The 12,823-nt window shown below is 27.9% G+C and overlaps 1 protein-coding gene across 1 annotated transcript in view; it reads right to left on the bottom strand.

Moving 5' to 3' along the window:
- LOC105623290 (pyroglutamylated RFamide peptide receptor-like) overlaps positions 1 to 12,607 on the bottom strand; it is a 62,169-nt gene extending 49,562 nt beyond the window's left edge. The window contains 2 exon segments of the mRNA XM_012204689.1: positions 9,519 to 9,646; positions 12,406 to 12,607. Of these exon segments, the coding sequence (XP_012060079.1) occupies positions 9,519 to 9,646; positions 12,406 to 12,607 (330 nt within the window).
- Positions 12,608 to 12,823: the final 216 nt, after the last annotated feature.

Here is a 12,823-nt window from a genome sequence, read left to right as displayed (position 1 = left end):
GTTACTTAAGTTAACTAACGATAGTACGTAGAGTATATATATATATATATATATATATATATATATATATATATATATATGGCTTTCCTTTATTTTTATTTTCTGAACACGTAGATGCGCAAGAAAACATCTTTTACTTTATCAAAGCAGATTGGCCCAGAGAATCATATTAGGCGTGGGAAAAAGTTCGTTCCGTTAGATGTAACGGGAAAAACACCATGAACTTTTTCCCACATCTAATACTTACAATACATTTTTTTACCCTTTAGTATTGCTTAGCCAGGAACCAAGGAACAAGTGTCAAACTCGTATAGAATTTTGAGAAAGTAAATTTATGTCTTCATATTTTAAGACTAAAGTATGCGATATTGAATAATCAAAATCATAAGAATACATTTGGGAACAAATTTATTTTTAAGATAATGGTAAGGGATAGACTCTCTGACCACTATAAGTCATTTGCAAATATAATGGAAATTTTAGATCACTCGAAATATTAAAAGCTAGGACTGGATGAAAATTTTTAAAATTATTTGCATATATATATATATCTAAGAATGAAAGAAAATTGAAAAGTATCAAATCATGTGCCATTAATTTCTAGAAGTGTCTTCAAACGATATGGCCAATGTGTCAAATATTGTACACACACAAATACATGATTGACATACATAATTATCCATGAATGTAGACCAATTTAGTGAATGTATGCAGTTGGCTTATGTTGGTCGTCTGGAGGCACTTTAAGATTAAATGTGAGATTATATTTTGACAAAAGTATTTAGTGATAATTTACAATTAATAAAACGAATAATTGTTATAATGATAGATAAAACATCAAATTCTCGTCAAATAGCCTCTCTGACAGCATTATATATTCGTTAAACTATTATATCATACGTATTTATATATATTATTTCATTTATCTTTACTAATAAAATTGGAAAACTTTGGAAATATACAATTTGCGTATCCCACTTTTCTCGTTCAGTTTCATATTTCGCGCAACAACTTATATTTAAGCCCGATTGCTACAGTTGATTAATGGCAACTCTTGATAACTCAATTTATTAGTATTGCAAATAGAGAAACTGCAATCTAAAAGAAACTACGGAATAGTTAACCTAAGGTTAATTAACTTGAATTGTAGACGCAGATTGATTTTAAAGGTTATGAGCGAAGCAATACGAGTTTCCCGATTTCGCGTTCCAACGACCGCTCGTTTCGTTTTATTTCTCGCCAATAATGAGGACAATCGTTCCACGCATAGAAAAAGCCGCGACATATCAATGTATACGCGTAAGTATAATATTTATGCAAATGACAAATGATTAACAATGAAATTGCAGAACCCAACAAATTTATCTTCTCGCCGAGACATCCTTTTTGCGAGACATCTCAAGATACAGTCCGCGAGTTTTCTTCTCTCGCAAATTAATCACTCTCACAATCAGAAAATCATAAATTACATGCGATATAAAATAAGTTGGCCTTATTAGGTTGGCTGAAAGTATTTAGCATAATTACGCCAAAAATTTATAGAATACGTGATGAATATTTTATCTTCATATTTTTTAATTGAATATATGTAAATGAGTTGAGAGATAACAATTAATTATTTGAATATAATAATTATTTGAATATTGCATAATAATTACGTTTCAAAATAGAATTTCATTCGAACGTTTCTAAAAAAACGTTTCTAAAATGTTTTTCTATAAAAAAAAAGATTTTTATTTATTAATATTAGAACACAGGCTTGATTATATAAATAAATCAATTAAGTACGAGAAAACGCTAGTTATGATCAAAGTTAGATATTGGAATAATTTATTACATACATTTATGCATATGAATAATTTATTACATACATCTATGCATATGTTAAATAATTTTTATTTCAAACTGATTTGGGGAGGGAAATATTATTATTTCAGTTTGATGCTCCAGATCGAGAATCATCAACACGCAATCATATATTATCAAATACAATTGCTTAAATATATAAATGTATATATAAATATATATATAAATATGTATATATAAATATATAAATGTATATATAAATGTATTCTAACTTCTTATTACTTAATTGATTTTTACTTGTATGATAAGTTTTTTCTTATTAACTAAACAATATGCATGTAGAAGTAAAAATTTCATTTTTGCTTCATTTTTCTAAATAATTAATTCTTTGTCTACAATCATATTTTTATTTCCTTCATTTGCAATTTAGGTCATTTTGCTCAGCTCAAGTTCAGCTTTTTCATTCTAGTTTTTGAAAAAATGTAAAAAAATTCTAGATACTTATTTAATTACTTATTAATTCTATATTACATTACCAACAGTTTTTAACTCAATATTTAATAAAAATTAAAATTTAAACAAAAATGAGGAAATTTGCGAGCGAAAGGGAAATTCTGCTTGTGTGCAAAAAAAAGTTCGATTAGAGATAGAGAGTTAAATAAGACCAACCAATTTTTATGTACAAATAGCCTATTTAAATTTGCTCTGCTTTCTTGAAAAAGTTTAAAAATAGAAGTATCCTATCTCTTCTCTCATGTATCATATTTCCTCTCTTTACACGCGCGTGCACAGATTATATTATCGGAGATGATTACGTGCACGAGCGCAAAATCGCTGCCTGTCTATCACAATTTCATTGAACTTGGTAGATAAGATCGACAAGTTAATGGGCGATGAGGATCAAAGACGGGAAGCTTATAAAGAGTAAATGGGAAAACGAGAGCACGGCGTAAGATAAACAAATAACAATGCTTCCATATACACACTGCGAAGCCATTTTTCGAGTGATTACATAATTTTGGAATCCGATAGGATTCTATTTTCATTTGAATAGGAATTTGCGAATCTCTCATTTACAAAGTACTAGAAATGATAGTCTTCGAAAAAATAAACACTATAAGTAAAGTCATAAAATGCAAAATGACATAAAGTCGATTTTTAACTACCTAGTTACTTTTAATAAACTACAACGACCGAAATAATTTATGTTTTTATAATCAAAAATAAAAAATGTATAAGATAGTACAATTTTACATTTGGCGTTAGGAATCATCAATTTCATAAACAATAAATATTTTAAAGCATTTTCATAAAATACTTATAAATTTGAGATTCTATTAAATATTTTTTTTTATTGTATAATATCATTATTATTATATTTTAATATTAGCTACTTTTATACAAAAAGCTAAAATTATTTTAAAAAGTATCTCAGCAAACAGGACAATTAATAGAATCAAATTTATAAAGGCATTCTTTCATTTTTGTTTGAAACAGCGAGCGAGAAAATTTTTTCGTTATTTGATAAGAAAAAATAACTTCTAACATTTATTAAATGTGCTTATCAACGATTATACAGCATTCGATTTTGATATTCATTATTATACACATTTTCTGCTCAGTATATTAGACCGTTAATTTTACTCAAAGTAAGCAATATAAATTATTCCATGCCAATGCAGGGGAAATTAGTAAGGTTAGCCAATTCGTGCATATATTAATAATAATAATAGCGGTAGCTGTAACAATGAAATTGTAGTTATTTTATTACGTTCATAAAGTGATTAAAACAATAAAAAATCTATCACACATTGATATGTTTTTGCATTAAATACTAATATGCAGTGACCGTATAATACATTAGACCGCTATAATAATTTACTGCTGATGCAGGAAGATATGTGGCAATAACTGCTCATTAGCATGTCGACTTCTACTTAATTAATTTTATCGTAATTGTCGGAACAAAATTTAATCTCATCGAGTTGCATTTTCATCAGCGTTCTTATTCATTTATTACAGCTATAATATAAAATAATGATATTTCGTTACAAAGTCTCTTTCTAGTATAAATATTATTTGTATAGTTTATCGCGCAATTTTAAGAAAAGATTATATATAATTAAAAAACAACCAATTTTTATTGTATAAACAACCATATTTTATTTTTCTGCTGTATCAATGTAAAATATTTAAGAAATTGTATTACTTATTTTGAAATTATAAAGAACGTAACATCATAAATAATAATAAATATTCTGTAGATTATTTAAAGTTCAAAATTCCGATATAAAAATGTCGAGGTCTCAAAAGCTTTCGAATTATAAACATTTCTTTTATTAGGTAATGAAATATTAAAATCTGATGTTTTTCTTTGCTTTATTTCAAATAATATAAAATTAAATTATAAATAAATATGTAAGTAGATATGAAAAATTAAACACCGTAAGAATAAATAAAATTAACAATCATTAATTTTTTTATTGAAAAAGTTTCTTATTTAATAAATTGATTGTAACGTGTGATTATAAATTACGTGCTAAAATATTTTCCATTCTTCTTTTATTTATGTGACGTGCATAATATAAATATATATTAAATTTATAAAATTTCATACATAAAATTATTAAAATATTATGTCTTCATAATATTTTACATTTCCAATAAATCTTATTCTGTAGAAGCACTCACCAAAAATGATACGCAGCAGAGTTATAACACTACGTTAATCTATAAAATATAAATACATCCGGATTACAGTAATATTCAAAATAAGATTTCGAAGGAGCATTATGCAGTGCACAAATCTTTTACTTTTAAATAAAAGACTAAATTTAAATTAGCTCTTGAAATATTAACAACATAAATAACATAAAATAAAAAATGGGCAATTAAGAACCTTAATACGCGGTAATTGGTGCGCAAATCATATACAATATATTTTGATTGTATCTACTGATCTACATAAAATAAAAAACTGAACGTTTCGGTTATATTCAAGCCATCTTCAGCAGTCATAGTTCCCCAATCATAGAAAAAATTGTTCACATTCAATATTCGCAGTGTAATAGCAATACGTGTGCAATAAGTAAGTCTCAACAGATTCCCATGTCCAGAGTGTAAATAACCATCAATTAGTTGAGTGCGCTTTTAAGAAATTATTTAATTTTATCTGTTTTGTGAGTTTAACTTATTATAATATTGTGCAGTTATGGGTTGCAGTAGATAAGTCTCTTTATAGTTTTTGTTATCTTTTTTTTCCAGTAACATTCTTTTTAATGATTATGTTTGATTTAGCTTGCACTTAGCTAATCAACTAATTGACGGTTACTTACACTCCGGAAATGGGAATCTGTTGAGACTTATTTATTACACACGCTGCACTTATTGCTATTACACTGCGAACATTCGAATGTGAACAATTTTTTCTATAATTAGGGACTGCTGAAAATGGCTTGAATACAGTCGAAATGTTTAGTTTTTTATTTTATGTAATAGATCAGTAGACACAATAAAAATATATTTGTATATGATTTGCGCACCAATTACCACGTATTAAGGCTCTTAATTACCCATTTTTTATTTTATGTTACTTTTATTTTTTATAATTTATAAACCAATTAATTTCTTAGCATAACCTTTTTTTCTTTTTACAATTCAAAAAAGTATAAATTTCTACAAAATTTTACAAATAAAAATTCTTTTCTCCTCATATATAAAATATCAAAATAAATGACTCAAATAAATTATTTGCGCAAATAACAAATAATTGACAAATTCAACAGACAAGCAAAAAAGACAAATTTTTATTTAAAGTTAAAACTTCGCAAATTCGGTTGGACGCATTGAAGTGCGTATTAAAACCGTTGCACTGTTAATTTTAATCTGAGTATAAAAGTAAAATGTATAAATATTTCGAATTATAAAGTACATATTTTATTTTACAACACAATGAAGTATGTTGGGAACTTCACGAGTTAATCGCTTTTTGATATATATTTATATTAAACGCACATCTTTACGTCAATTTGTGCGCGACAATTTTAATGCGCATTGATAAGGGACTTATCACAATTGTCCGGAACAGAATCGATTCTTCTTTCTTGAAGTATATTATTAAACACAAAAATCTAGAGATATGTATTTTTTTATATCGATCCAATCTCAGATTTTCTGGACAGTTCCTTGTGACAAGTTCTTTATAAGTACATTGAATTCGTTATTACTATTGATATTACTTACTCTGTGGTTGCTCCGCTGACGTCCGATGTCTCTTAAACCTCCTCCTCTCAGATTTATTCATCACACTTATTTTTTTCTGCTCTTCTCTTCTCTCTTCCCACATAACACTCACTCACGAAAACTTACGATTAATTACGATCACATATTGATTACAGTAATTATTCAAATATAGCTTTAGGCGAAATATTTCTCATTCCTGATGTTATAACTGCATGCGACACACATTTAATTACTTTCCAATGCAAGACTAATCCAATCAGAACAGATTCGAATCTATATTAAATCCATGTACTTTACGTGAATAAAAATTCATTGAAATAATATCTACATAAATATAATGTGACATGAATCGAGATGTCAACAAAATATTAAAATTTCAACTTGAATTGCAATGAATGAAAATCAATATGAGTTTATTCACATGAATTTCATATTATTATCTTCTAGTTTTATCCTCGTTAAATTTTATCAGTAATTCTATGTGAATTATATGTATTAAAATCTAGGAAGTATCTACGCAGTATTCAAAAATATGTAACAGTATCTACATAGAATTCATATTCAAATTTTAAGGAAAATTTATTACAACGAAGTCGCAACGTTATGTTTATGAATATCACATCAATGAATTTGTGTCCACGTAATTCATAAAATACGTAAAACACTCGTTATTATCGAGAACGCGAGAAATGTACAATCGTGAAAATCTACGAGCCACTCGATAATCACTGTTTAGCAAATCATCAAAGTATGAATAAATATGTGGCTCTTTTATATAAAATATCAAGCTACTTTCAATAAAAGCGCGCCACGTAACCGTCAATTGTTACGATATTTTCTATGAAATATTACTCGTGAAATTGCTGATATGAAACGTTATTTTCTACGTATTTTTCCTATTTAATTATTTGTAAACGATCAACATATCGCGAGCCCTCTATTGCTCGAATTACGTGGAAAGCGATTCACGTATTATTCCGCGCTCTCAATTCGTATACATCAAACAATTTTGCGAATTTTATTATTGTGATTTGATAAAACAAATTTTAATATTATGATTTGGAAGAATCTAAATCACAATAATATCAGTATCCAAATATCATTGCAAAGAAAGAATCTTTGATTATGAATATCCGCGAAAGATCCAAACTAATGTACCTTAATTATCGTCACAAAAAAAACTAGATTCGCTCGCGAATAAGTATTACAAAGTAGTAATTTGAAATAACTTTCCACTTTTTATCACCTCGATTTCTGTCGAATAAATCGCGCAAAATATTAACACATTAATAACCAATCTCGACAAGCTTACGAATTGAGAATCGTGAGGGTCGAGAAGTCGTGCGAGAACGACTAATAATAATTCCGGAAGGGAATGAGATGTCTTCGGCGTCTTATCATTCTAAAGTTGGAAAGAGATGAAGAATAAGTTGTATCTCGATTAAAAAGTTGATCGCAAATTGTGAAACCCAGACTTAATTAAGAGCCTATTCTGTTACTCTTGACTGTAACTGTGTGTGTTGCGCATCTTTTTTACTATGTACGAAACCTCCGCGACGACATTGCATAACATTATTTGCGAAAAAAATTAAGTCAGATTTTAATTTTTTTTTTCGATTTTAATATAAAGTCCACTGCACCACTTCTTTTGCATATACTTTAATCCCGTAAAAGGATTTTTTATTCCGTTCAATCCATTTGGAGATTTTTATACGACTGTAATATCGATAATTAGGTCACTTTAGCATCCCCTTAAGAGTTACAGAAGGCTCTTTAGTATTTGCCGGGATTATTTATTTCAACGAGCAATGAAAGATACGCGGAGCTCATGCCGCTACTTATTCGGTCGAGTTTCTATGGTTGGCTGAATGATAGCGCGTCGACCTTGTATGATTATACGTAGCGCGGGGCGGGCACGTGTTATGGTTATGGCATTCCAGCCTTGTTTACGCATCGCTGTATGCCGTTAAGGGACAAACGTAATTGCTTTAATTTGAATATTTCCATAAAATATTCAATGTATCGAATTCTATAAAATATTCAGGGTATTATGGAATATTTCGTGTACGCGAAATATCCAGATTCTCACGTTTCAGACTAGACAAAAGAATTATTGTCGATTTGCTTTTTGTTTGTCACATATAATTTATATAATTTGATACATTATTTTTAATATCGGTTATACGTAATATTATCCAGTCTTTTTTTTATTGAGAATTTATGGATGATTGATTAATTATGTCATATTTCAATAAATATATTAAAATATTAATAAAATCTTATTATCTTTGTTATTAAATTTATTTTTTGTTTTTAATTAAATAAATATTTTACGTAAATGAATTTTTTTTGCTATTATTTCTCTTTCTAAATGCTTATGTTTCGAGAGGAAATCGATAGATTAAGAATTGTGATTTTAAATTTTAACAAACTAAATTAAAAGATTAAATTGCTCTGCGAAAATTGTGTGTAATTAAGCGTAACTGTTTAAATTTTCAATATATAGAAATTGTAAAAATTAAATCTTATTATTAGTACTTAATATTTGTACAATATCTAAACATATAATATTTAAAAATATAAAAAATATAAATATAAATATAAAAAACCAAAAGACAAAAATCAGCGATAATAAAATTATTATTATCTGCATTATTGAAAATCAATAATGTGATCAACAATGCAATTGTCTTAACTCGAAACCTATTATGTATCTCGACATTTTGTTATTATAGAATTTAATTAATTTCTCAATAACTTTAATACTTTTCATTGAAATACTGTAAAATACAATTATATAGTCGCGGTTATATTTCTTTCTACATCCCGTGCAGATATAAAACAACAGTAAACAAAAAATACGTATACAGGCAGTAAATAGAAAGACAAATAATAGCTGACAGTGAACTAGTCGCTGACATAAATCGAGATTTAAACGCGATAAATTAATGTAGACAAAAATATGAGATGCAAATAAGCCATTACGAGCGATTATATACATACAAAAATTGTATGTGTTCATTACTGTGATGAGTCTGATCGAGCAAGAAAGCGTGAACAAACACGAATGAAAACAAGATTTAATGACCACCTGATAATACGATTTGTATTTATAAAAGCAAATTGTTCACTCGTATTCGTTTTTGTTCGTTCACTTGATCTGAATTCGATTTAATCCTAATAACTGTATTTGTTACCCTATCCATTTGTTATCGTAACTTCCGTAAAAATAAATATATTTCAATTAATTTTTTTTCAATCGATGGAGAATTGATTAAAAAATAAGTCCATGTGTAAAAGTTAATAAAATTAAAGAGCTCTGAGATACATAGGATTAAAGAAAAAGAAAAGTTTAAAAACACGAAAAATTATCTCCATTTAGCAAATTGCACTGGGGCTTCTGGGATCCCAATGACGTGTATAACTAGAGTTAAGAAGTGTATATATAAGTGTGTATTTATATTACTTACTTTCACGGGTATGCAGAATATAATTAACAGAAGATCAGCTGTAGCCAGACCGCCCAAGAAAACGTTCGTTGGTGTCGCCGGCAATGGCCTGAGTCGACAAAGAGTTGAAGCAATGATAATGACGTTACCTGAAAAAAATTACAATTCCTTGACCGTAAAGAACCAACGATATTGTTAGAGATTCCAAGAACTTCCGAAGGAGAAGACAGAATATTTTAAAATGAAATTAAAGAACTGAAGTTCTTAATAATTTTTCCTGGCTAATGTAAAATCAAGTAATATTGCGATTGCGTTCAATAATTTATATTTGTCGATACATTTAATATCGTAGATGAGCATTATTTTGTAATTATTTCTTGCGGATAATTACAAAGTCGTTTACGATGGTGATGTTGTGAAAGTTAATTACTACGGGAAATAATCGAGTTTAAATAAATTATTTTCCGGGATCGATTTTATGCGTATGTATAATTGTATAACAAGCTTTATCTTATATCGCGTCGTCAAAAAAATATTTATATATATTTGCACCGAGTGTATTATTTATTTAATGATCTATTTAGTGGAAAGAAATGTTGATGTTATGATTAACTGATTACGTTGAGACAAATTTCATTATCAAAATCTGTCTCTCTCTCTTCTTGTTTCTAAATTATAATAACATAATTACCGAAAATCGAAGCATGTCTGCCAATTGACCGCGTTTCATGAATTCCGGCTTCAAATCCCACACTTCAAATCCCGATTGTTGTTAACAATTATTAATAGCCATACGTCAAACGAAACAATTGCCGCGCTTTGGGAAACCGAAAAATACAGGAAACTGTGTTCGGTCGTACGAATTGATGAAGAGTGATTCGAGATCCCTACAATCATTTGTATTCGAAATGATTTGTATTATACTGGTAACTTGTATGATAACACGACGCCATGTAATTAAGAGCACATTAGGCTCTGCTGCACTTCGCAAAGAGACGTTTGCTGTGGTTTCCATGCGAGAAATAGGATTTGTCATTAGCAAATATTCTATTCACTACACCGTGCCTAATTCGCCTGTTTAAGACGAATTACGAGTATTACTTCGCTTCTATTTACCATCCAATTAGCGATTTTGCGGAACTGGAATGTCTCACCAGCCACATGCGATGATTTTTTTTTTCTTTCGTAATATATTCCATGATGAAAAATAAGGCAACTATTCTGTAATTCTCACTGTAATTCTTCCGCCACACGAGTGTGATTTAATGTAAAGCATAGCATGTTACGTTGTTTATATAGTAAATCACGAGCGGGAGAGTAAAATCTGTTCTCTAATTCTGTTTCTCTGTTGTTAATATAAGCTATGTCTTACGTTTCAACAATTATTTTCTTTTTAGACATGTCGCGTAATTCTGCAAATATTTCTTTTACGATTCTTTTATTGATCAAAACGAAAAAAATTTATTGATCCAAACGCTCTCTTTTTAGAGTAAAAACAATTTAATAAGGATGCCATAATAAATAAATTTAATAGCAATAATTGATTCATAATAATTAAAGTTTCAATATGTTTCAAAATTATTATTAAATTCACTAATTAATATTTTAACTCCAATTTTGACTCCAAAAGAAATAAATTAATAATTGTAATACACACGTCATTGAAACGTATTTATAACAAATTTTTTAGTATTTCATTAACACGCAAAAAAAATATTTTGCTGCTCCAGCTAGAATTATTGCTGTTTTTTGTATCTGATAGAAAATTATGTATCATACACATAGAATTTATAACACAAATCTAAATTCTATCTTTGCCATCTATATGATGCAATGCATATCCAATATCGTAGAACTTGTTAGAAATTTGTCTATTTTATCTAATTTTTCATACTTAGAATTTTCGTTATAACTAATCACTTTTTTGAGTAAAAACTTTTTTCAAAATTTTAATACTTAAATTAATTACGTTAAATTATTTAATTATCATAAAATTTCATTTGGATTCATTTATTATTAGTATCAATAGTTTGGAAATTATTTGATTTATTGAGATTCTGAAACTAATTACACCGGTAAAACTTTAGAGATAAATTAAATTAAATAAAATTGTTAGAAAGTTTGTCAAAATAGTTTGTTAAAATAGAGATTTAAACGAAGCCGCAGTATGTTCGAATCTTTACTGTACAGTAGAAATTAATCTACGCTTTGAAAATAAACGGCTTTCGCTGTGTTAAAGTTATAGAATTCATAATACAGTACAATTCTGTGTACATACTACCCTAAATTACATTATATATCGAATAAACGCAACAAGAAGCTATATCATATTAATATTCATGTAATATTAATATTCATCAAGCAGTTAAATACTTCATAAAGCATGGTTGAACTTACAATTACTTCGTATGATTAGTTATGTCGATTAATTTAGGAAAATAGTCACGTAAAATAGATTTTACAAAGACAAGTCAATAAATTAAACATAATTTTCTGATGTCAAATTAAAAATGATAAATAATTATGTAAAAATCTAATGTAAAAGAACAATAAGAATTAAGAGAAAAATTTAGAATATAATATATCTATTTTAAGATTTTTTAAAATCATTATTTCTTTACAAGTAAAAACATTACTTCTTTAAAACAGAAAAATATATATCTATATACATCTGTATATTTCACACGCATATTGTCCAATTTATTTAAAACATTCTTGTCAACTTTTAATAATTTTAATGAATACTATAAACTTCGGTTACGATACATTGATCGATTCTGTGTAAAATGTGTTTTGATTAAAAATATGTTTGTATAAAATTGTTGTTGATTAAAAATGTTTGTATAAACGTATCTATTTGATTTATTGACTTATGGTATACATATACAAAAGAAAATATTAAACTTACCGATTAATCCGAGAAAGAACGTCAAAGTGTAGACGACCAAAACAGGAGCCAATTCCGCCCATTCAAAGTGATTGAAGGAATCGTTGATATCGTAATCAGGAAAATCCGTCACGTTGGTGCTGTTCGATTGAACGTCGTCCACCAATTCGTCAATGGCCGACATCACAGTGAGATTATCGAGGACCATTTTTATCGAAATCATGTATCGCTACTTCTAAACATATTGCCACGCGGCTTCATATCTTACTAGGGTTGCCATCATTTTTAAAGACAATAGACACGATGTGTACGTAATTAAGAAAAAGAAGACGTGTAAAAGGATTTATTTTTATTTGACGTTTATCGTCGTTTTTTGCACATTTCTATGTAAATTTGGATTTGATGTTTTCGAAGGCCATTTAAATGTAGTTACATAACA

The sequence above is a fragment of the Atta cephalotes genome, assembly GCF_000143395.1.
Source record: "Atta cephalotes unplaced genomic scaffold scaffold00055, whole genome shotgun sequence".
Lineage (NCBI taxonomy): Eukaryota > Metazoa > Arthropoda > Insecta > Hymenoptera > Formicidae > Atta > Atta cephalotes.
Note: the sequence above shows the minus strand (reverse complement) of the source record. Positions and strands in the feature narration are given on the sequence as shown.